This window comes from Rattus norvegicus, chromosome 18, assembly GCF_021556685.1.
Source record: "Rattus norvegicus strain SHRSP/BbbUtx chromosome 18, alternate assembly SHRSP_T2T, whole genome shotgun sequence".
In the NCBI taxonomy this organism is placed as follows: Eukaryota; Metazoa; Chordata; class Mammalia; order Rodentia; family Muridae; genus Rattus; species Rattus norvegicus.
Window position 1 is genome coordinate 56,588,046 of NC_141551.1, and position 25,865 is coordinate 56,613,910.

At 46.2% G+C, this 25,865-nt stretch overlaps 1 protein-coding gene and 1 long non-coding RNA gene across 3 annotated transcripts in view; one reads left to right on the plus strand and one right to left on the minus strand.

The window, feature by feature from the left end:
- The window catches only part of Pdgfrb (platelet derived growth factor receptor beta), a 38,761-nt gene extending 35,503 nt beyond the window's left edge, over positions 1–3,258 (plus strand). For both annotated transcript variants that reach the window (NM_031525.2, XM_087592135.1), the window contains 2 exon segments: positions 12–244; positions 1,394–3,258. In NM_031525.2, coding sequence (NP_113713.1) covers positions 12–244; positions 1,394–1,553 — 393 coding nt within the window. In that variant the 3' untranslated portion in view covers positions 1,554–3,258.
- A 10,972-nt stretch (positions 3,259–14,230) lies between these two features.
- LOC120098110 (uncharacterized) lies at positions 14,231–18,700 on the minus strand. The gene is made up of 3 exons (XR_015643040.1): positions 18,631–18,700; positions 17,985–18,542; positions 14,231–14,467 (listed from the first exon to the last, which is right to left on the minus strand). It is a non-coding gene; the product is annotated as an uncharacterized LOC120098110 (long non-coding RNA).
- Positions 18,701–25,865: the final 7,165 nt, after the last annotated feature.

The window sequence follows — 25,865 nt, forward strand, 5'->3', positions numbered from 1 at the left end:
CTACGGTGCAGAAGTACCAGCAGGTGGATGAGGAGTTTCTGAGGAGTGACCATCCAGCCATCCTGAGGTCCCAAGCCCGCTTGCCGGGTCTCCACAGCCTCCGATCCCCTCTGGATACCAGCTCTGTCCTCTACACTGCTGTGCAGCCTAATGAGACTGACAATGACTACATCATCCCCTTGCCTGACCCCAAGCCTGATGCTGCTGATGAGGGCCTCCTAGAGGGTTCCCCCAGCCTTGCCAGGTAGCCACCCTGACCCTTTGGCGTGGACACTCATGTGTATAGTGCGTGTGCTCATGTGTGTGTACACAGACTTGCCACAGAAGGACTGTCAGCTAGCTAGAGTAAGGCCTAACTCTTGCCAGTGGTCAGTAAGACTGAAGTTTATTCTGCACGTAGAGCTGCAGGCAAGAAAGGCAGATTGGAAAGAAAGGCGTTGTTGAGACTCCATTTGCAAGATTGTTTTTTCTTTTAAGGGTATCACCACCACAGGACCCTCTCTAGGTCCTGTGCTTGTCCCGAGGACAAAGAGGAAACATTTAGCATTTCCCAGCTGTTACTTTGGGTTATGGCTGCCCTTGACACCGTGCCCGGGAAGCCTGTTTATAGAAGATGGAGGAGTTGCAAATTCAGCTTAGAACTCAGACGGAGGAAGAGACCCATGGTCTGCCTTGGGTTGCGTCCATTGAAGGGTGGACTCTAGGGGAGCCATATTGCTTTCCTGGACTGATGTTCAGCCAGAGAGGGGACTCCCAAGATCAAGACAGATGAGTGGTAGGAGACACAGGCTGGCTTCTGTTTCTAGCCTGTCACTATAAAACTTCGACAGGCCTTGCCTCTGCGGGCCTCAGTTTCTCAGTAGGAACTAATAGTGCATGCAGGCCTTTGCAGGCCCTGAAGGCTGCATTTCTCTGTTAATGAGGCAGGCCTTGTCAGGTGGTCATAGGGTAGGTGTGAGGTTGGGGGGTGGGTAGGGGTGGTGTTAGGCTGTTCAGGGTCAACTCAAGAGTTCACTCTGAGGTCACTTTGTTTTGTGACCTCGGACCAGATGTTCTGCCTTCACAAACCTCAATTTCCTTTTCTGGAAGGAGGAAACAGTGAAAAGTCCTGGGGTGGGGGACTACTATCATTTCCCTGAGCGCAAAGATGAGTACCTGACAAGTGGGGATAAGAAAGAAGCCTGAGAGCCTGATAGCCCTGCTCTCAAGTTCTAGCTCCCATCCTCAGCTGAGGTATGTCATGGAGCAATGACATAACCTCTCTGAGCTGCGCTCCCCTTGTAGTACATGCCTGTCAGGATGTAAAGCCAACGCACAGAAAGCTCTTAGACAAAGCTGATATATCTTCCTGGGGTTTCCCCCGGTTCCTTTCTGACTTATTCCCTTCCTCTAGCTCCACCTTGAATGAAGTCAACACTTCTTCCACCATCTCCTGCGACAGCCCCCTGGAGCTCCAAGAAGAGCCGCAAGCAGAGCCTGAGGCACAGCTGGAGCAGCCACAGGATTCAGGCTGCCCAGGACCTCTGGCTGAGGCAGAGGACAGCTTCCTGTAGGGACTGACTCCCATCCATCCTGCCAGAAACTCCCATCTGCCTCCTAGCACCGAACCCTCTTGGCCTGGCCTGGCCTGGCCTGGCCTGGCCTCCCAGCAGCAACACTGCCACAAGCTGTCCCCTTGAGGAAAGCCCTTGGTTTGCCCCACCCAAGGTCCAGGGACCAGCTTCACTTAGGAGGCAGGAGAACTATGGGGACTAAGCCTCTGCTTCTGAAAGGTCATAGGATTCTGAACCAGGGCTCCTCCAGAGGACTCAGTTTCCCCAAATATAAGAGGAAGAGTTGCACTTGGCTACAGGACAGGTACGGAGCCCGGACTCCTGTAGAAATCCTTGGGTATACGGTGATGTGTTCACATCCTCCTGTGTAGCAACTGCCCCTCAGCTGGATCATTCTACTTTGATCTTCCCAAGAACCGGGCAAAGACCCAGTGCCCGGCTCCCGGCCAAACCGACAAAACTGAAGCCAGCCTTGGACAAGGTCATTTCATTCAGAACCCACCTCCCATGGTCTTAGCTTTCCCAGGCCCGAGCTGGACTGGGGCCAGCCATGCTTAATGAATGCTGTTAGTGTGAAGGTGAGCTGTGCACAGAATGCTCTGGCCTGCAGCCCCACCCACGGCACTCAGGGTACACCTGGCCACAGGAAGCACCCACTCCTTTTAGCCCCACGAGTCCTAGAACTGGTCCCTTGTCACTCTCAGTTTGACCTGCCCACCAGAGTCTGCAGGGCCATGGTCCACTCTTGTGATATGCTAAGGATCTGCCTGACATGCTCACCAGTAGGAGCCCTGGCTCTGCACTGAACCTGCTATGAGACCTTGGGGGCCTTCCTTGTTCTCTCTGGGTAACGGTTTTCTTTCCCCTTTGAAAAATGAGCAAGTTGGACACACAGACTCTGAGTACCCTGTCACTAGTACAATTCTAGTGTGTTCTGGGAGTTTGCTCTTGTCTGGAGAAAGCAGGGTCAAGTCCTTAAACTGACCTTTCTGGGGTTGGCTGAGCTCTCAAAAGATCCCAGATACACCCCATGATGGGGATTCAGGAACCGAACCTTTTCTTCAAGTCTCCAAGTGCAACTGCCCAGACCTTGACTCGGAGTGACAGTTAGTGTCCTAGGAAAGTCCCCTACAGCTGTCCTGAGGACAAAGGTCAGAAAAAGACCATGAGACCCTTTTCATTCCATGATAAACTTTGAAGCCAGCAAGAGTGACAGAGAAGGCAAGCCAGATTACCTCAGGCCACTGTCACCAGCAGTGTGGATTGACATGATGGACAGTGAGGACAGATGTCCAGTGCAGGACAAGAGACTTGAGATGGGCATGAGAGGACGACGCTGAGGGAGCCATCTCAACTGCCAGCTGCCCCAGTCCTCAGGCAGCACCGCACAGAAATGTTTTTAACCCTGAACCAATGGACACTGCAAGTGTCTGGGGAGTAAGGAGTGGGGGAAGTCAGCCCTCCTGGGAGGCCCTTCCTGCTGGCTGGCTGGCAGCTCCCTGCCTGGAGCAGCAGAGGCTGGGGAATACTGCTCACAACGGTACCAAAGATGTATTCACCTAGGTTTACAAGTACTTGTAGGACTCTCGATAACCCACATTTAGACACCGGAAGTGCTGTTTTGTATGCTGTTAAGTTTTCCTATCTGTACTTTTTTTTTTTTAAGGGGAAGATTTTAATATTAAACTTGGTGCTTCTCACTGAATAGCCAATCTCTCAGGGTTGGGTCTATGCATATAGGGTTGGGTGACAATTTGTCTCAGACAGATCTGAGCTCTGTCTCTCACTTCAGAGACTCTGACTCTCACTTGTCTTCTCTTGAAAGTGGGTTTCATTTCCTCTCATCCTGGGGAGGGTATGGGTGATCCCCTAGGCCTTGTGCTTGGGTTTCCACATGTGATGTGAGGCTTTTCAGTCCTTAGCATCTAGAAGGAGAGGAGGATGGTCCAAGCCCCCCACCCCCACCTTGCACGCCTCACCATGTGCTCTGGCTTTGGCCGCTAAGCTGATTCTCTCTCCCTGCCCCATTTCTTTCTGCTCACAGCCAGACTTGAGCCAGGGTGGTTTATAGAGAGATGCTTACCAGAGCTTGAATCTCAGGTCCTCGAGAGTCGTCACTGGCACCCAGGTAGGAGCAAGGCAGAGAGAACACCCAGGAGGGTCACAGAACAAGAGAAAGTACGGAAGGCAAGAGGGTGGAGGGGAGAGGAGGAGCAGAGGACTGGGCTGGAGTGGAGCACCAGGGACCACGCTATGTCTGGCGGCAGAGGGTGCAGGTCCAGGTGGCTTCAGCAGCCCAGAGATTGTGAAGCTGCCATGAGGTAAGCACCCCGACTTCTGCAGGGTGCTGGCTATAGGTTCCTCTGATGAGCCCAGGCCTACTGCACACAGGCTCAACCAGAGGCCTGTCACCTCCTCACTGCATGTCTTTGGACATATCTTTGCCTTATCTGAGCTGAGGAGAGGGCTTCTCTGATGTGTGTGAAAGACATCTCAGTTTGGAGCGTCAGGTTGTGACTCCCAGTGTGAGTAACAGTGCAGTTATGAGATAGCCCTGACTCACAGGCAGGCTGCTGACTGGGAGGCAGCCGAGACATACCAGGGAAAACCACCTGATTAGAGGACCTCTTGGGAGTCCTGACTTTAGGGGGCACCTCAAGCCTGTGACATCCTCGTCTCCTGACTGTTGAAGGCACAGAATGAGGCAATATCCTACTGTGCCCGGCAAAGAACAAAACCCAGATTCCAGATAGGACTCCTGCATTCGAGATTACCTTTTTGGTTTTATGAGACAGGGTTTTCTGGTGTGGCTCTGGTTGTCATGGAAAAGATCTGTAGACCAAGCTGGCCTCGAACTCACAGAAGTCTTCCCACCTCTTCTTCCCCAGTGCTGGGATTAAAGGTGTGCACCACCACACCTGGCTAAAAGATAATGCTTTTAAAGGTTATTTTTATTTTATGTATATGTGTGTACAGCTATATACCAGCAGACCCTCTTGTAACCCTCTTTTGAGTTGTTCTGTGGATGCTGGGAATCGAGACTGAGTGTTCTGAAAGAGCAGAAATCCACCCCCCCACACACACCCCCACCCCCGACGCCTCTCTCCCTCCCTCCCCCTCCCTCCATCACTCCCTCCTTCCCTTCCTCCTTCCCTCCGTCCCTCTGTCCCTCTGAGATTTGTTTACTGACCCATCCTTGCAAGGCTCCCAGGATAGACCTAACTAAGATGGCAAAGGAATGAAGAAAAGACAGACACACAGACACACAGACACACAGAAATCACTGGGATCAAGTAGTCAAGGCTGATTTCAATAGGCACAGCTTCCATAGGGAATTGTCTTCAGGTGGTAAACATCCAGGGAAGAATGGTGGACTACTTCTGCACACACTGTCGATATCCACACAGGCACTGGAGGAAGGCTTTGCCATGCTGGTGGGTCTGAGGCTACTGGGTCTTTAGCATGGCTGTGCCCAGGTCAACAACACACATTTGCTCAGGGCTTCCTCTGCTCCCCACTATTTACCTTTCACTTTATTGTATCGGTGTTTTGCTTGCATGTGAGACCAGTGCCCGCAGAGGCCAGAAGAGGGTGTTGGATGCTCTGGAACTGAAGTTACAAATGGTTGTGAGTCACCAAGCTTCAAATTGAACTCAGGTGTTCGGATGGAGCAGCCGGTGCTCTTAACCATTCGCTCCAGCCCCGTAGATCAAAGCTTTTAAATTTAAGGTAGCTTTGCTTTAGATAGTCGCGTACACCCAGAGATCACGACAAGTGTTTTTATCCCCGGCTCGGTTTGTCAGCTGTTTTTATAACCTTGTTTGTGGTATTCTTAGGAAGGGAGTATAGTTCTGCATACAGTTTCTGCATAGGGTGGTTTCTACTCGGAATGTAGAAACTCCTGACTCAGGCAACAGGAGGAGGTCAAGTGAGGGGGCTGGGGACAGACTCTGCCTTGTCTACTCTTCACCTTTCCCCATTAGGGTTGGGTAAAGGTAATGAAAAACAATAGAGACTGGCTTGACCCTCCCAGGCCTATTTGGGCTCCTGCCTCTCAACCTCTCCACATAGGGAAAATAAGTGAGCTGGAATTTTCCCCCAGACAAATGAGCCACTCAGTTCTTCCACCACTACACTCTCAACCAGGGATCCTTCTTCCTGAAAAAAGAGGGAAATACTGAAGAATGCTGTTGCCGTGGGGCTCCAGCTACCCCATGAAGGGTTCCCAACCCCGATCAACACCCGTTCTCTGCATTAGGGCCCTGTCCCCATGAGGCCTCTTCCATCTACGTGTATTGTTTAGGTTTGCATCGGTTAGTTCCTTTAGAAAAAGTGTTTTAAGTTTATGATTGTTACAGAATTTAACACCACAATCGAATCCTCATATGTGTCTTCCTGACTTAAATTCTGCTAACATTTTAAACACCTACTCTCTCCACTGAGCTACTCCATAGGTAGAAACTTATCTCAGTGGAAAGGAAAAAGTTTCTTTTTTTCTCATTGTAAAGTTGAGTTACATTTATCTAGGATTTTCCATTCTTTGTATCTGTCCTAACATTTTTGCTTTGTATATAATTAATTATAATATTTTTTTAAGCTACCACTAGCATTTTGCACCTGTTTTTCAGTTTTTCTTTACAGTACTTTAATACTTACAGGAGAACTACAGTCATACATTCGTCCATCCAGAGAGCTGCATATAATTTAAAGGACTCCTGGGCCATCACCTAGCTAGGAATTGACAGTTACATTGTTTCCAGTTTCCCAGTGACAAACTATGCTGCAACAACTCTGACTTGAAATATGCTTATGTTTACATATATGTGTGTGTCTGTTTCCATAGGAATCATTTCCAGGTGGAATTACTGAGTAAAGGGGATAGCCATTTAAAACTAGAGGAGAGGTGGGGGAGGCGCACACCTAGAATAGCAGAACTCAGGAAGTGGAGGCAGGAGGATCATCATCATAGCAAAACCTTGTCTCTGTCTGTCTGTCTGTCCCCTTCCCCAACTCCCCTCTCTCATGACTGGTGTTAGTTATGGAAGCTCACACCTGTAATCCCAGCACTCAGGAGGTGGATGCAGGAAAATAGCAAATTCTAGGCCAGCCTGGGCTTCATAGAGACTCACAGTAAACAGCAACAACAAAGCTACTGGAATCTGAAATCCATGCTCCTGACACCCTACCAGTTGTGACAGGGTTCATGTAGCCCAGGCTGGCCTCAAACTTGTAATGTAGCTGAGAATGACCTTGAACTTCTGCTCCCATGAACCATCACAACCCACTTAACATTCCCATAAACATACACAAAGTTAGAGCTGGAGGCATGGCTCTGTAGTTAAGAGGTTTTGTTGCCATTATGGAGGACCTTGGTTTGGCTCCCAGCACCTATGGGGTGGCTCACAACCACATGTAATTCCAGCTCTAGGAGATCCAATACCTCCTTTGGCACCTACAGGACACTGCAAGGCATGTGAGGCACAGATATACATTCAGGCAAAACACCTGTCCATGTAAAATGAAAACAAATAAACCTTTAAAAAATGAGTTAAAATGCACAGAACCCTAGTGTCTCTGGAAGCTTAAAAAAAAAAAATCATCCAGGCTGGAGAGATGGCTCACTGGTTAAGAGCACTGACTGGTCTTCCAGAGGTTCAAATCCCAGCAACCACATGGTGGCTCACAACCATCTGTAATGAGATCTGATGCCCTCTTCCAGTGTGTCTGAGACAGATACAGTGTACTTATATATAATAAATAAATCTTTTAAAAATATCATGCAAGGTAAAAATGGGAAGAACAATACTGGATTCTGACAAGGTGCCCTGACCTTACTGGGAAAGTCTGGAACCTGTCCGGCTTACTGTAAACAAGCAGGGAGAGGGGTCCAGTGAATGGTAACAAGATCTCACTGACCAAAGCCCCAGGCCTCTTGATTAGGTGGCTGATTTCACGCTGCATCTGATGCTCTACGGGTTGGGCCTTCCTACTTCCCAGGGGTATCCCACTTTCTAGAGACTCCTCACTGGAGCCGAGGAGGGAAGCCAAGGAAAGACTGGCTCAGTTGAAAATGGAACTTCAGAGCTCTGAGTGGGTTGTCCAATGTCCTTGTCATCGCCTTCCTGGTTCAGGCCAGACCCTAGACTCCTCAAGACAGTGGGTAGAGCCTAAGGTTATGGTGTTGTCCACCTCCTGGGATGAGCTGGGGGTGGGGCTTCTCTATGAGATAGTCCCCAGCTCACCCTGAGTTGTGGAATTGTGTCTCAAAATTCAGAGTATAATTTTCTGGGCTGCTTCAGAGCTTGGTAAGGCTTCCTTGCTCATGGCAGATGAAAGTCATACAATGTGCCAGGTTCATCTCCCTGTCTTGTGTCCGACGGCGTGCAGGTCTGTGCCCTGCAGCTCCTCTGTGCTGTTTTCCTGGCAGACATGGAACAGGCAAAGCTTGAGGAAAATCCCAGGTTAGTCAGAGTCTTGTCCCCTCACAGAGGCCAGAGGGAGTGCCTGTGCCTGTGTTTCTCGGCTTCCTTGTGATCTACCTGTGACACAGTGATAGCACCTAGTAAGCTGCTATCCTTCCTCAGACACCTTCCGTGGTTCCTCACAGTCCAACACAGCCGGCATGTGGCATTTAAGGTCCGCCCTGGCCAAGAACCCAAACCCTGTTGCTGCCTCTCTCACCTCTGGCCTCCAAAGCCTGTCCTCCCTGAGAGAGGCCCACACTTGCTGACCTCTGTGCAGCACCTATCACCTGGCATTCCTAGCCGGCTGTGTCATCTTGCTTAAGCCCTCAGGCAGCAGTGGCCACCTCCCCACAAGGCTTCCAGTCACTTGGTGAAGCCAGTCTTTGTGCTCTGTGTGAACCTCTTCAGGGCTGTTTTGTTGTTTGTTTGTTTTTTAATGTTTTTAGTGCCTCTGACCCCTGCTGTCCTCTGCACTGCCATTCCTTTTGCTAGAACATTCACTGCTCCTTCTCACCCCCAACTCCTGCTCAGTTTTCATTGTCTTTCTCCACTCACTCTCTGGTGCTCTCAGGACGTCCTGCAACATGCCCATGCCTCCATTCCAGCTCCATGATAGACTGGGAGGTCTAGAAGGCGGGGACCAAATGAGCCCAGTCAAGAGACTGACACCAAGAACACCACAGTGCACAGGGGTCTCAGGGCCGCCCCTCCTCCTGCATCAGTGCAGCCCTGGCACCAACCTTTCAGTCTCCAGGATCTTCATTTAGATAAGATGCCCGTCTCTAGATGAGTCTACAACTGTAGATAGCCCAGGCTTTGTCTCCCTGTTTGGCTCTGGGAACCTCCAGCCTCTGTGGCAGAGACTCATGGTCTTACTTGTCTATTTCTAGATGCCCAGTGGTACCAGTTTATTGTAGTAACTGCCCCCAACTAGCCGTTTGCCCTTCCCTCCGCCATGCTGAAGACGGTCCCTCGTCTCCCCAAGCCCCACACAAGGCTTAGCCTATGAAGTATCTGTCAAGTGAATTGGTTTTGAGAATGAGGAAACCCTGTTCTACACGGCTTGTTTACCTTGAATACCTTCACTTGTGCGTCTAGTGCTGAGTGAGTTCTCCTTGGCATGTCCAAATACAAACGCTGTACAGAAGATTGGAGGGCCACAGGTCTACCAGGGAGCTCCTGCTGGGCAGGCATGTGTCACCTTCACAGCACAAGGGCAACACGCTCATGGCTATGCTCATGCTGGATGAGAGTGTCGTGAAGCTCAAAGGCCATGAGGAAGTCGAAGACAGGCACAGGGCTAGCAGGAGAGAGAGGGGTACGAGCAGCCAAGACAGAGGCAGGAGGAAGGAGCTGAAAGTCCGGGTGCTAGGTGCAGTGATGGAGAGAGGGGAGGCCATTCAGCAGGGGTAGAGCATAAAGATGGTTAGAGTCCTTTCAGACTGGCTTGGAAGACCAGGAGAAGTTTTTCCACCACCCTCCAATAGAGCCCACATAGCTCTCACCCCCGAGGGAGTGCGCCAAGTGCCCATAGACGTGGACGGGCAGTGGCCTTAGCAATAAGGAACTCCTAAGACCTCTGGCTGTGCACGCTACCACAGAGATTCCCTCACTCACTTCCAAGATAGCAGAGCTGGCTCGTCCTAGCATCTGCAGCTCGTGGAGGTGTGGTCAACCCTCCGTGTGTGACCTGCGGCTGAGACAGAACCAGATGCCAAGCCAGCACGATGTTGGTTGTCTGTTTCCTGGCCCAGAGGGTTCCAGAGCATGGGCAGGTGGGAGCAAGGCATCAGGGCATAACCTCTAGAGGTTTCAGGAGCCAAACAGAGAGATGAGGGCTGGTCTCCCTGTGTGTGTGTGTGTGTGTGAGAGAACACAACGTGGCCCTTACACTCACAGCAGGATTTCCTAATCCTTGGACACGCATGCAAACTCTGCTTCAAGTTCCTCTGCCTTAGGAAGAATGATGTCTCCCCTGTCTGTCATCTTCCTGACCACGTCATTAGTGCATCCTCACTCCGAGGCCACCCACTGGGACTTTGTGCTAGGCCCCATGGCAGAGCCTCGGTACGATTATCTCATACAATGATCTCAGCCCACAAGGCTCATCTGTTTCATGATCCGTGTTTTGTGAATAACGAAATCAATCATGAAGTCGGAGAGGCATGGTGTCCTACCCAAACTCCTAGGGATGTCAGAGCTGAAAATTAGGCAGCCTGGCTGCAGGGTCTGTGCCAATAATCACCAGGTAGCACCAGAGGCCTGGGGTCTTCCCACAGGTGAGTGTGCTGAGTGCCCATAGAGCTGGGTAGGCACTGACCTTAGCAATAAGGGATCCCTAGAGCTCCTCCTGGATGTGGTACCATGCAGGTTCCACCACCCACTTCCAGGACAGCACAGCTGGCATCTGTTTGTGCTTGTGTGACTCTTGGACCACGTGCCTCTAGAGACCTCCAGGCCAATGAGAACCCATCATCTAATGGTTAAGTCTGAGAGCCTAGCCGGCTCCGAAATCTTTGCATGTGGGCCTTACTTGCGTCTTACTCTCACTTCCTCCCCTTCCTCCCACGCTGACTAGCCTCTACCCTAACACTATTCTCTCCCTGAAATATCCCCTCTGGAGCAAAGAATTCCATTTCTCCTGAAGGCCAGCTCAGGCTCCACTCCTCTGACAATGTACAGTTTCTCCCACCTCTGCCTGTCATAGCTGTTGCGGTAAATATTTAATCTCAGTCTGGGGTTTCTTCTCCGCCTTAGATCATTCAGTTCCCAGATAAATGACAAAAAAAAAAAAAAAAACCTTTATATTTATAATAAGCCTAAATGCACTAAAGCTGGACAGATATCTACCCTCTATGCTGTTAGAATCTACCTCTCCATCAACAACCCCGAGTTATATTTTGCTGTGTTCCCTCTGGGCTCCAGTGGCCATGCTCTTATGACTCACCTACCCCATGGTGCCTTTTCTCTCTACCTTCTCATTACTTGGTGTACGTGCGGATTCTCTCATCCCTGAGGCAACCAGAACCAGTATTTAGCATTATAATACATAGCAACAGATCAAACCTCAACACAGCCACACTTTCTGACCTCCAAAAGTATCAGGCCATAAGACATAAGCGTGGCATTGATGAGCCTGCACACTACCGGAGGTTTGAAGAGATAAGGAGACCAGATGTGCTTGGAGATCCTGTACCAGGAAGGCGGTCAAGGGGTCTGAGGACACAGCCAAGACAGCCACAGGGCCTATCTCTCCAACACTTCGGAACTGCCTCAGGTCAGTTTCTGGTGTTTCTGGGGGTCTACAGGACAGCCCCAGGACACTTGGGTGCCCCAGGAAGGCAGTGTATCCTCAGTAAGGAAGTGCAGACCAACAGCTCTCCAGCAGCAGAATCATGGAGGAGAAATGTCAGGGTCTTTTGCAGGGTGAAGGAATAGGCCAGCTCACCAAGGTAGCCGGGGTAACAACCCTTTTACCTGAGGTTTGAGAGCCAATTCTGGTCCCTCGTCTTTCCCAAAGCAGCTGTGGGACGCCAGACAAGCTACTTGCCTTCCAGTCTTCCCTTCTTTTATCTATCCAATGGAGATAACACACAGGACACTGATTGCCTGTGATCGTAGCCTGTGCGAGACAAGGGAAATGAAAGTGTCTTATAAACAACTCAGTGCAGATGAAAAGATGGGAGGTTTGAGCACAGGCAGCGTAGAAAGTTCTGTGTGCGCTACACCTCCAGAAGACCATGGAAAGAGACGTGGAAGACTGCTAGGAAAATGCTTTCGACACCTACGGTAGTAGGGTTAACAGATACAGTCCCACTTGCAAACTGTCCCCACAAATCAACAGAAGACAGGGAAATAGAGTGGGCGAAAGATAGAAGGATGGATGAGAAGAAAAGAATATTAAAAAACTCGTAAATTAATACTTGTTTTTTTTTTTTTTTTTGGAGCTGGGGACCTAACCCAGGGCCTGCAAGCGCTCTACCACTGAGCCAAATCCCCAACCCCTAACACTTGTTTCTAAGAGATTGCTCTCTCTCTCTCTCTCTCTCTCTCTCTCTCTCTCTCTCTCTCTCTCTCTGTGTGTGTGTGTGTGTGTGCGTGTGTGTGTGCATGTGCATGCATATGTGTGTGTCCATGTATGGGTTTAATGAGGCTGGGGATGCAGCCAGGGACCTCACAAGTTAGAGAAATGGTCTAACAGGGATCAGCACCCCCAGCCCTGGGAAAAAAGCTACAAACCAGTAACACTTAGTGTCAGCAAGAACACAGTAATGCTGGGTTTCCCACACCGCTGTGGAAGTGTACGAGCACACTGCCTCTTTCAGAACTCAGTATTTCCACATTTCAAATATCCACACTGACCGCACATCACTTCTCTAGAAATGGATTCAACGCAAAGGATTGGATTTATACCTAATGGTTAGTGTGCTCCCCTGTAGTGTGGCTTTCAATAGAGAAAAAACCAGAAGGGATAAAGGTATCCATCGGTTAGAGGACTGGGAGAGACCTCAAACATAGCAACATGAAGAAACCAGAGGAGCCTGGATGTCTGGTGGAGTGTTCCCAAATTCTAGCAAGCTATAGATTGAGGAAGGAAAATCATGTTTAACCACCCTGGCTGTCTAGCCAAAAGAAAAGGTATAAAACCTAAACCAAACCAACAGCAATCATGGCAAATCTTTGTATTTTTAAGAAATGGGTCTGGGGTATTGAGGAAATGACCACAAATCCAGAAGGTTTGGGGAAGGCAAAAGGTTCTGTGCACTGTTAGTGGTTAGGACTGGGCCTCACGCTGTTACATGTCTGGCTGATTTAAAGTGTGGCAGAGTACAATTCTGAGCACTTAGTGTAATCCGGGATCCACACCTTGATTTTGAGAGGTGCTGGCTGCTGGCTAGTGGACATTTGCTAGGCTTGCTAGACTTGACACAAGCTAAAGTCATTCTGAAAAAGGCAACTTCAATTGAGAAAATGTCTCTGCCAGATTGGTCTGGGATGCATTTTCTTGATTGATAATCAATGTGGGAGGGCCCAGCTCACTGTGTGTGCTGTCACCCTGTGCGGGTGGTCCTGGGTGCTATAAGAAAGTAGGCTGAGGGACTGGAGAGATGGTTCGACGGTTAAGAGCACTGACTGCTCTTCCAGATCCTGAGTTCAATTCCCCAGCAACCACATGGTGGCTCGCAACCATCTGTAATAGAGTCCGACACCCTCTTCTGGTGTGTTTGAAGACAATGGCAGTGTATAGTGTACTTACATTTAAAAAAAAACCAAATAAACAAATAAATCTTTTAAAAAGAAAAGAAAGTAGGCTGAGCAAACCATGAGGAGCAAGTCAGAGAGCAGCACTCCTCCATGGCATTTGCACCTCCAGGTTCCTGCCTTGAGTTCCTTCCCTGGCTGGAAAGATAAGCAAAATAAACCCCTTTCTCCCCAAGTTGCCTTTGGTCATGGTGTTATATCACAGAGAATAAGGTAGACCTCTCATGGATGTCAACCAAACATCCAAACAGCAAGTTGCACTAAGAGTAGGCACCTCCCCTTTTATTAAGGCTGGAGAAGGCAACCCAGTATGAGGAAAAGGGTCCTAAAAGCCTGCAAACGAGTCAGAGACAGCCCCTGTTCCTACTATGAGGAGTTCCACAAGAAGACCAAGCTACACAACTGTGAACATATATTCAGACGGCCTAAGCCAGTCTCACCCAGGATCTCTGGTTGTCAGTTCAGTTTCTGTGAGTCCCTGTGAGCCCAGGTTGTTTTTTTTCTGTGATGTCCTTGACCCCTGTGGCTCCTACAATCCTTCCTCCCCCTTCCACTGGATCCCCCAAGATCTACTTAATGTTTGACTATGAGTCTCTATATCTGTTTCCATCAATTGCTCAGTGAAGGCTCTCTGATGGCAACTGGGCTAGGCATTAATCCATGAGTATAGTAGAATATTATTAAGAATTTTTTCATTGATTTTATTATTATTTTATTGTTTTGCTGGCCAGGTCTTTTTCTTTCCTAGGTCCCTGAGCCATCAAGCCTTTGCTTCCTGGCAGTGTCAGGGTTTGACTCCTGCTCGCTTGGGGCATGGGTCTCAAGTTGGCCCAGTCATTAGTTGACCACTCCACAATTTCACAAGCAGATCTCTTAAAGGCTACTCCCTGTTTCTCTATCTACTGGTTGAGGTCAGTAAGGGGCCAAAATCATAGTCAAGACATGGAGAAATATATTCTACCTTTTATTTTGAGAGGAGACATTAGGTCACATGACAAGAAAGAACTATGAACTGAGGTCTTTAATGTTCTCTTTCAGACATCAAACCACAGTGAGCAAAGGCTATATAACCTAAATATCCATATGACTGTGGGTAGCTTATTTTCACTTGTTTCTATTGTATTATCATGGTTTATCTGTTCCGTCCAGTCTATTAGTGATGGGTATCAGATTGTTTCTGCTTTGGATCTGCAAGGACAAAAGGGCACACGTGAGCACATATTTTGAATTGCACATTTGCCTTCTGGGGAGTGAAAGTTGTTGGATCATGAGAGATGCGTATCTTCAACCTGTTTTTAAAAGTGGCCACATCAATATTTACCCTTCTTGGCAACGAATGGGAAATTTCCTTGTCCCATACCCTATCCATCAATTGGCAAGAGTTCATTTCTCTTCATGTTGTTCGACAGGAATCAATGGTACTTTAAAATATCAGACGGCTAACAAGACGTGGTAACTTATGTCTGCCTTCCTAACACCCGAGAGTCTGAGGCAGGAGGTCAAGAGGTCTAGCTAGTGTGGTACAAAGTCAGTTTCAAGCCATCCTGTGATGCATAGCAAGACCATGTCTCAAAAAAGCCAAAACAGGGGTTGGGGATTTAGCTCAGTCAGTGGTAGAGCGCTTGCCTAGGAAGCACAAGGCCCTGGGTTCGGTCCCCAGCTCCGAAAAAAAAAAAAATTGAAAAAAGCCAAAACAAAGAAATTGTATGATTAGCCAATGAACCCAGTTCTCCTTAATGAAGAGAGATCCCTTCCTACCCCGGCTCTGTCGGGCATCACAGGTTCATATATAGAGCTCTAACCTGGGGTCCGTTTTGTAAATTATCTTCTTTTTATATCATGATGTATCTCGAGGCCTGCTAAAGGGAAACTTCCCTCCTGAAATTTTTAACTTCCTTTACAATCACCCTGGTTACTTTGGGTCCTTTACATTTCTCCATTTGCTTCACTAACAGCTTACTTTACACAGAAGAAGATTCACATACAAGTCATTTTAGGTAAATAAACGCTCGTCAAGAAATGATCCCAGATTGAGACAATGAAAGTAAAGCAACTATAAACATTTGCCCGGAGGGCTTTGCATAAACATAAATTCCCAGTTCACCTGGGACTAGGGTTACGGTTACATGGTAAATAGTTTCTTTCTAGTTTTATTTTGTTAGTGGCCTAACATATTTCCAAAGTCCCAATGCCATTTTCCATCCCTAGAATATATATGAATGTGTGTACACAAATACACTTACATAAGCGGAACCAGACCAAAGGTGGGGGAGGGTTAATCTCTACGCACTGGCTTCAGAAGATGTGAATGCTGCCTGTTTGTCCTATCCTTGTCGAAACTTGCAGTCACCAGCATTTTCTGTGTGTTTTGCTTAGCCGTTCTAATATGTATGCATGCAGCGGTATAACTTTGCAATTTGTATCCTAAGAAATATTGATTGACACATTTCTTAAAATATTTGAGTATATTTTATTCAAATATTTTGTCCATTTTTATCGAATTATTCAGCTTTTAGAGTTTGTTGTATGATTTGGATATGAGTCTTATAAGAGACACATTGGTATTTTGCCTGCGTATATGTCTGTGGGAAGGTGTCTGATTCCCTGGAACTAGAGCAGTTGTGAGTTGACATGTGGGAGCCTGAGCCTCATCCTCTGGAAGAACAGTCAATGCTTCTAACCACTGAGCCATCTCACCAGCCCCTACATTTTTTCTTTTGTGTGTGTGAGAGGTAGATGTGTGTATGTGTGTGTGTGTTTGTGTGTGTATGTGTGTGTATATGTGTATGTGTGTGTATGTGTGTGTGTTTGTGTGTGTATGTGTGTGTATATGTGTATGTGTGTATGTGTGTGTATGTGTGTGTGTATGTGTGTGTGTATATGTGTATGTGTGTTTGTGTGTGTGTATATGTGTATGTGTGTGTGGTTTGTGTGTGCGTGTTTGTGTGTGTATGTGTGTGTATGTGTGTGTATGTTTATGTATGTGTGTGTATGTGTGTGTATGTGTATGTATGTGTGTGTGTGTTATATGTGTGCAATGTACAGGCACACACACACATGTGAAGCCCAGAGGAGAATACCCAGTGTTGTCTGTCACTCTGTCTTAACTGAACCTGAGGTAGTCTGGCAGTCGCAAGCTCCTGTCAATCCTCCTGCCTCTGTGCCTACATTGCTGTGGTTACAGACTCCAGCCTGGCTTCTTATGAGAGTGCTGAGATTCTAACTCCTCATGTTGGTGCAGTCAGCCATCTTCTGAGCGGCCTACAGCCCTCATACTTTGCCCTTTAAAAAAATATTTACTTGCTTTTATTTTATGTGTATGTGTGTTTTTTAATCTACATTTATAAATGTGTAATGCGTATTCCTGGTGCCTGGGGAGTCCAGAAGTGGGCATCCGATACCCTAGAACTGGGGTTATGAGCCATCATGAGGATTCTGGGATCTGAACCTGGGTTCTCTGAAAGAGCAAGCGTTCTTTTTTTTTTTTTTTTTTTTTTTTCAGTAACTTTTCTCTTCTGTGTACTCAAGTTTATTTAGCAGAACTCATATCACATTTTCACTTTAGTCTTAGTGAATAGTTTGAGATGCATATAGATTTTGAACATTCACATCGGAGTATAAAGTAACAGACATTTGTCATAACAGTTTCCCAAAGAAGTCAGGGACATCATGAGATATGTGGTGCTTTAACATTTGAAACTGGAGTGTATCTCTCCTGATCAATGCCACTGATTAACTGTGAGGAAACGAAGCTCTTTAGTGCTCTTTTAGTGTGTATGAACTTCAAGTATGGTTCTCGTCTACGATGTCTGTCCTAGGATGAAGCTGAGGTGGTTAGTTTTGGTAGTCAGGAGATGACCTCTGGGTCATCTCACTAGCCCTGATTTTTCCTTTTTCTGTGTAGCCTTGGCAGTCCTGGAGCTCACTCTGTAGACCAGGCCTCCCCCTCTGAGTGAAGGGATTAAAGGTATGGGCTGCACCTCCGGGCCAGCTTTGTTTTTCGAGTTTCTAGCTAGACTGAGATAGGCATAGCTTACATGTGCTAATGTAGCAACAGTTTTTCTTGTTTTAGTCTTGCCAATTCACTACTTTCCTGGTGCACAATAATTGAGCCCCCCCCCCCCCCCCTTTGCTGGTGTAATGTACTAAAATTCCAGTTTGGAAAAAATACTCAATATGTATGAGTGTGGTCAAAAACCATGAAGACAACATTTTTTCCGGGGATATAGCAGAAGTGCAGAGTTAAAAACAAAGTGAGATAAACCAAAGCTCCTCTCCAAACAACTCTGAAACTCAGCAAATGTTCCCTAGTGTATTTCACAATAAAGAGCTGCAGATCTCGATTAGTTTAATACTCCTCATGTCTCACATTGTTAGGAACCACTCATGGTTGGCTTAGAGAGACCATTCCTAAACTTTTACCTCTTTCAGATATTCCTGGAAATAGTAATTTAGTACGTGTTTATGTCACATAATTGATTAGTCTGCATGTAACATCTGCTCATCAAATTTTAATACTCAAGTTTTGTAGCTTCAAGTCCTTGCCTGAGCCTGAATACAAATGCAATATTCTCCCAAGCTGACATTCTCTTATCTAATCTTGATGCTGTTGACCCATATCGAATTCCGTATTGTACGGTCGTGCCGATTAAAATCCAGTACACTTTGCTTCGGTTCTTCTCTTTTGGAGGTGGTCTTTACTTACCTGGTCTGACTTTGTGCTGCCCCACCCTTGCAAAGATGCCTGGCATACTTTCGGAGTTGCCTGCCAACCAGGCAGTAGCGGTACGGGTGGCCCAGGTGACAGTCGGCTGACCTCCGGGCGGCCGACGAGAGCCCCAGAGCTGTACTGGAAGAGCAAGCGTTCTTAACAGTTGAGCCATTGCTCCAGCCCCTTTGTCTTTTAGGTGTGTCTTTCGGAGTAGACGTTTTAACTGCAGATATGTCCTACGCATAATTTCCAAGTCACGAGGCCATTAAGATTTTCTTCATTTCTTTGTCGTGATTAGGCAGTTTTGACACTTAGGTCTTGGATTCATTTAGAAACAATCTTTGCACTAGTCAGGGGTTTCGACTCTTCTTTCACTTGTACTTTCTCTCTCGCTGCACGTGCACATGCTGTTGTTCCCACTGGGTGTTGTTTTTAAACCTTTGCACCTCCATACACCATTCTGGACTCCACTAAGCTAAGCTCCCACCTGTGTCAGTCTGTCCCTTTGCCAGTGTCCCGGGCAGCATCCAGGAGTCTATAGACAGGGTGATACTGAATCGGGATAGAACGATAGGAAGAGGTGAGAAGGACGTGGGGAGTAAAAAGAGCCCCTCCTGTCCCCCATAGGAACCAGGCTTACTTCTTGCTGCTCAGGCCAGGAGTTTCTACGTCCTGACAACTGGAAACTGCCCTAGTCCACCCATAAGCATGCACTCCTTAAGAATGCCACCAACAAGGTTGTCAAGGTGACCAGGGTAAACAAACACATCTCTCTCAAACTCTGTTACATATTACCTCTTTCAACAACAGCGTGACTCCCAAATAACTTACATAGTTGCAGCTGAAGCACTTAGGTGTGCGCCGACGCCCACACTCTCTCTCTCCCCAAGCATCCCTGCTCTTTCTCCTAATCAATAAACCCACCGGTTCTGCTTCATTTTGCCTTGTTCCAAAGTTATTTTCTGCTTCAGTGTCAATTAAAAATCCTGTCTGCATCTACATGGAGACCCCGAGTTGCTGACGGAGAATCCTCAGACTGCATAACTACAGGACGTCACTGATTTCCACTGCTGGTGACAGTATGAGTCTTCCAACTTGGTTTCTTCCTCGATTGCCTATTCTTGTCCCTTCGTTTTTCTCTCTTCTCTTCTCTTCTCTTCTCTTCTCTTCTCTTCTCTTCTCTTCTCTTCTCTTCTCTTCTCTTCTCTCCTCTCCTCTCCTCTCCTCTCCTCTCCTCTCCTGACCCCTCCCCTCCCTTCTCCTCTCCTCTCCCCTTCTTTCTTTTTTGCCTTTTTATAAACATATGTCTCTGTGTGTGGTATGAGTGTGTACATGTTTGTTTGTTCACACATATGTGTGTATGCAAGCATGTGAATGTGTGTGAGTGTGTGTGTGTGTGTGTGTGTGTGTGTGTGTGTGTCTAAGTTAGCATCAGGGCTTTCCTAGCTCACTCACCCCATTATATACGGAGGAAGGCATTTCACACGAACCCCAAGATCTAGAGAGTCTAGCAGGAATCCCGTTGTCTCTGTCTCACCTGTGCTGAGTTTATAGATGGCCACCATGTCCACCCAGCATCCCGGTGAGTGCTGGAAATCTGAGCTCTGATCTTGATACTTATACAAGCCCTTTACCAGCTGAAACACCTTTCAGTCCTCCTTCCTGTTTCTATATGAATTTTAGCATCAACTTGTCAGTTTCTACACATTTTTCTGTAGAAAAAAATAGATTTTTTCTGATGCAATTTTTTTCTGATACAATTTTTATAATTGTAATTTGTTGTTGAATCTCTAGCTTTCAGTAGGATAGAATTGATATGCTTGACAAAACTGAACTTGCCAGTTCATGGACATGGTATGTATCTCAGGGTTTAGATGTATCTTCTTCAGTGCTTTGTATTCTATGTCCGGATTTTATGTGCAGTCCAGTTTGTATATACTTCCCTGGTGCTGTTAGAAACGGTCCTTTTTGGCTGGAGTGGGGGTTTCTGTCCCTTGCAGTGAACTCAGGAAACTTGTTTTATTTCTAAAAAATAAATTAACACATTTACATATAAGTAAAAACAGTATTTTTTCTAAAAATAAATGCTAGGGCTCCTACTTTTTCTGTCTATACAACCTCTTCTGGCCTAGTTCTTCCTAAATAGACCAGGGTATTTTAACATAGTTGCTGTGTATGCATTGATCTTGTTCTTACCTAAGATTCTATTAAGTTTTCTTATTAGTCTGAGTATTTTTTTTAAAAATTTATTATAAAGACCCTCATTTTATCTTTTCAAAGAGATAGTTCATTTCTTCTTTTCAAATACTTGTGCCTTTATGCATTTTTCTTGCCTCACCGCAGTGTCTGTGGTCTCTGGTACAGTGTTTAAATGAGAATAAACATCCTTGCCTTGTTTCTTTTTTAAAAATTTATTTATTATATATGAATATACTGTTGCTGTCTTCAGACACACCAGAAGAGGGCATCAGATCCCATTACAGATGGTTGTGAGCCACCATGTGGTTGCTGGGATTTGAACTCAGGACCTCTGGAAGAGCAGTCAGCGCTCCTAACCACTGAGCAATCTCTCCAGCCCCCTTGCCTTGTTTCTTATTTTAGGAGGAAATTATTCATTCTATCTCCATTTGATTTGATTGTCCTCCCAGATACCCTGTGTGTGTGTGTGTGTGTGTGTGTGTGTGTGTGTATGTGTCTATGTGTGTGTGTGTTTCCCTCTACTCCAAGCAGTCTAGCTGGCCTATAACTCATTATAACCCTCCTGCCTTAGCCTCTCAACTGCTGGGATTACAAGTGTGAGCTACCACATACAGCTTGCAAGAGTTTTGTTTTTGTTTTTGTTTTTTTTTCCGGAGCTGGGGACCGAACCCAGGGCCTTGTGCTTGCTAGGCAGGCGCTCTACCACTGAGCTAAATCCCCAACCCCAAGAGTTTTTAAAGGTTAGGGATGAATATTGCTATTGTCTGCGTTTGAACAAATGGGTGCCATTAGGGTTGTTTATGGGACCATGGGCAACATCTCTAAAATAGATTTCCTACACATAAAAACAAGTAGTTGGATTTTTATTTTTACTCAGAGAGAGTCTTTGCCTTTTGATTGATATATTTGGACTAGTTATATTTGCAGTAATACTTACTACAGTGGATTGAAATCTACCACAGATCTTTGTTTGCTTCCTCTGGTTCTCTTCCTTTTTCTCTCTGTGCCCATCTCCCTTTGTATCGACTGTGTTTTAGATTAGTCTCCCTATTGGCTTACACCAGTGAACATTTTCAGTGGTTATCCTGGGCTTGACAACTACATGACTTTAGTTCAGAAACGCCTACCTAAACAATGCTGTGTTGAAGGAAATAGAGCTCCGAGGCCACTCAGTTTGCTCCTTCCATCCTCTGTGACACTGTGGCCTTTTGTTTCACTTTTGCCTGCACACAGATGCATGGCACCGCGCTGGCTATTTTCGCTCTAACCAGTCATCGGCACCACATTGGTCTTCCGACCAACGCAGGCCGCTTCCTGTGTCTGTTCTTGAAAACAGTTGGCAGCTACTCTCAGTGGTTTATGCTTCGTCTGTGTCCACCATGGTGAAGAAGCTGCTGAAAAGGGTCACGAGTCAGCAGACCTAAAATGCTCCAAAACCGGCTTTAGAGAATTATCTTTTCAGCGGTTAAATGGTGTTTTTAATGGTAAAGTTGCAGTTTTAGCTTTTATTCCATTCTTAGCAATCTTCGTTTTCATTTACTTTTAAAGGTACACGACCAAGGTTCTGGTTCATATCCCCCGTTTACTTGAGGAACACACACACACACACACACACACACACACACACACACACACACACTTTGTGCTCGTTTGTTTGGCAGTAGCCACAGTCCGTTTTTGTTTGTCTAAGAACGGTTTACTCGCTTTGTTTCTAACTGGTCAGGTTAGGTTTGGCGCTTCCATATAGTTCCAAGGCCTTTTGGTCTCTCACACCAACTCAGTGGCCACTGCCCATAAAGCAATCCCTTCCCACTTCTCCCCCCAGGCCCTGGCAACCGCTAGTTGTCTGTCTGTCTCTACGGACTTGCTTATTCTAAGTGTTTCAGGCAAATGGGGTTGTGTGGAAGTTTGGCTTGGGTGCTGGGCTACGTTTACTTGGCTCTGTATTTTTCAAGGCTTACTTATCACCTTTTAAGGTGTTTGTCGAGAGAGGATGCCGGGGGTGAGGATAGGTGGGGAGAGAGAGAAGCAGAGAGAGAGAGAGAGAGAGAGAGAGAGAGAGAGAGAGAGAGAGAGAGAGAGAGAGAGAACATTCACATGTGTAGAGATCAAAGGGCAACTCCCAGAACTCTGTTCTCTTTCCATCGTGTGGGTCCTGGGGTCCAACTCATGTTGTCAGGTTTTGTGGTAAGTGCCTTTACCAGGTGAGCATCTTGCCAGCCAGGAAATCGTTCACCTTAAACTGTCGGTACTTTGCTCCTTTTGTATCTGAGTGATAGTCCGTGCACGGTTGGACCATGTCCTGTTTATCCACTCCGTAGCTGATTTCACCTTTGGAGATTAGATGCCATGCTGAGTTGAACATCCATGTGCAAGTGTGGGTTTGAGCCCCTATTTTCAGTCCTCTTGATTACACCTAAGGGTACAGTTGCCGCGTGTGTTAGTCAGGGATCTCTAGAGGAAAGGAACCAATGCGGTTTATTAAATAAGCTAATGCTAAAATAGTAACAACAACCGACTCACGCTGAGAGCTGAGAGGCCTGGGCGCTCAGTCCTTGGGGCTGGAAATCTCAGCAGTTGGAATAGGCCCGTAGTGACCACCTCTCACCGTGGAGGTGGACAATCTGGTGCCTCAGCAGACCCACTCTGGTGTCCAGAAGGTTCCTGGAGAGCTGCCGGTCCTTAGTTCATAATGAAAGCCTGGACAAGCTGGTTCTGATAACATTGAAGAAATCATCGTTGTCACCATCGTCACCATCATTGTTAGTAGGAGCAGCAGCAGCAGCATAGTCAACTTGACAGTGAGAGAAAGGGCAAGAGAGCCAAAAGCAAGAAACCTTTCTGCCGTGCCTTTTTATCTGAGTCAGTACCAGAAAGCACCACCCACAGTCAGGGCACGTTGATTATGACAATTGGGAAGGTTCCTCAGGTGCAGCTCCCTATTCTGTGTTTTTTTTTTGGGGGGGGGTTGTTTGTTTGTTTTTTTGTTCATTTGGTCAGTTGACATTAAAACCAACCATACTTGTTCATATGGTAATTCTGTTGCTAACTTTTTAAAAACTTTTTTATTTTTTTGAAACAAGGTTTCTCTGTGTAGCTCTGGTTATCCTGGAACTTGCTCTGTAGATCAGGCTAGCCTCAAACTCAGACATCTGCCTGCTTCTACCTTCCGAGTGCTGGGATTAAAGGCATGCACCACCATGACCGGCTTCTGTTGCTAACTTTTTGAGGAACTAACTAATTTCCATAGAAGCCGCACCATATTTAAGTTTCCACTAGCGATGTGTGGGAGTCCCGGTTTGCCTGTATCTGCATCAATATTGGTTTTTTTTTTTTCCTTTTTCATTTGAAACAAGGTCTTACTGTGTAACCCTGGCCAGCCTGGAACTCACAAAGACCTGCCTTCCTCTGCCTACCTAGTGCTAGGATTAAAGGCATGAATCACTGTACGCTGTTCCTTTCTGCTTCTTTTTTTTTTTTTTAAAGATGACCAATGTAGTAAATGTGACACATCATCTCATTGTGGTTTGGTCTATACTTCCTTAGTGACTTACATGACTGAGTATCTTTCCACTTGAGGGCCGGCCATTTGTATATATTTTCTGAAGAAATGTCTGTTTAATTTTTTTTGCCCATTTTAAATTTGAATTGTTTGTCCTTTTGTTACTGCGTTATAGATTACAGCTTTCATTCATATACACATGTGTGCATGTGTGTGTGTGTGTGTGTGTGTGTGTGTGTGTGTGTGTGTGTGTGTATGCGGGCACACATGCAGGCACTCTGCACACAGCCTTGTCCAGCAGGGATTGGCAAGTATTTCCTTCTGTTTCCTATGTTTCTTTATTCTTTTTTATTCTCTTCACATTGTCCTTTGATGCCCCAAAATGTTCAGTTTTGACCAAGTCCAGCTAATCTAATTTTTCTTTGATTGCCTCTGTTTTTGAGTTTTAGGGCTAAGAAACCATTTCTCACTCCGGTGATGAATATTACCCCTGCACTTTATTCTAGAGTTCTATCCTTTCCCTTCAATTCAGTTTATCTTGGGTTAATTTTTGCATATGGTGTGAAATAAGGGTCTCCATATTTGTTCTTTGGGCTTCAGTTTGCTTCATAGATTTGTTGAAAGAAGCATTGTTTCCACGTCAAATGGTCTTGCCCCTCTTGTGAGGGTTTGTGTTTCGAATTCTGGTTTCGTTCCATTGGTCTGTGTCTACTCTCTTTTTTTCTTTTTCTTTTCTTTTTTTTTTTTTTCTTTTTTTTTGGGAGCTGGGGACCGAACCCAGGGCCTTGCGCTTGCTAGGCAAGCGCTCTACCACTGAGCTAAATCCCCAACCCCAACCCTTTTCTTTTTCTTTTTTTTTTTTTTTTTTTTTTTTTTTCTGTGTCTACTCTCAAGCCTGCGCCATGCTGTTTGGATTCCAATAGGTTTGTAAGAACCTTTGAAATTGAGACATGTGACTCTTCCAACCTCGTCCTTTTTTTTCAAAATGGTTTAATCATTTAATGCCCCTTCAAAGTCTACATGAATTTCGGTCAGCCTTTCTATTTCAGGAGAAAAAAAAATGACTGCTGGGCTTTGGGTTGGAATTGTACTGATACACAGTCTGCCATCTTGAAATCATGATTGTCTTCTCATGAAACCCTTTCCTCAAGGCCTTCTGAACTTCTGGCGTGTTTCATGAGTCAGCATGTAAGTCCTGCGCTTCCTTGGTTACATTTATTCCCAATTGAAAAAAAGATTAGTTATATTTATTTAGTTTTTTCAAGACAGCATTTCTCCGGGTAGCCTTGGCTGTCCTAAAACCCACTGTGTAGGCCTCTGCCTCCCAAGTGCTGGGATTTCAGATTGTGTGTCACCACCACCCGGGTAGTTACACTTATTTACTTATTTGTTTGTTTATGTGTGTGTTGGTGCCTGCACGTGTGGAAGTTAAAGAACAACTTGCAAGAGTCAGTTCTCTCCATTCAGGTCACTCAGAAGATGAAAACGTTATTCAAACGTAGGTCATTGGGCTTGGCAGCAAGCCCCTTTGTCCAATGAGCCATATTACCAGCCTTACTTGAGATTAAATTTTGATTATATATTCATTATATAATCAAAATTATAAGGTGGGTTGGAGAGATAGATGGCTCCGTGGTAAAGAGAGAAGACTGGCTTTGCAAAAGACCTGAACCCAGTTCCTGGCACCCATGTTGGGTTGCTCAGAGGCACCTGAAACTCCAGCTCCAGGAGACCCAATGCCTCTCAGCCTCTGTGGACAGCTGCAGTCCCTTACATAGGTCTACGCACGCGTATATAACTAAAAATAAGTACTAAAAATTAAAACTGTTTTATTTTCCTTTTTTGATCATTGCTAGAATATAGGCATACAACTTAGTTTTTGAGTGATGAGCTTGTATTCTGTAGCTTTATTTAATTCATTCATTTTATTTAATTTTTTGTAGTTTATTTAGCATATATATATATCATGTTTTCTACAAATTGAGATTATTTTACTTTTTCATTTTCATTAAGAATTCTTCTCTCTTTTCCTTCCTTGTTACTCTGGCTAAGATTTCTCACACAATATGAAGAGAGGAAGGAGGAGGAAGGAGAGGAGGAGGAAGAGGAGGAGGAGGGAAGAGGAAGAGAAGGAGGAGGAAGAGGAAGAGAAGGAGGAAGGAGGAGAAGGGAAG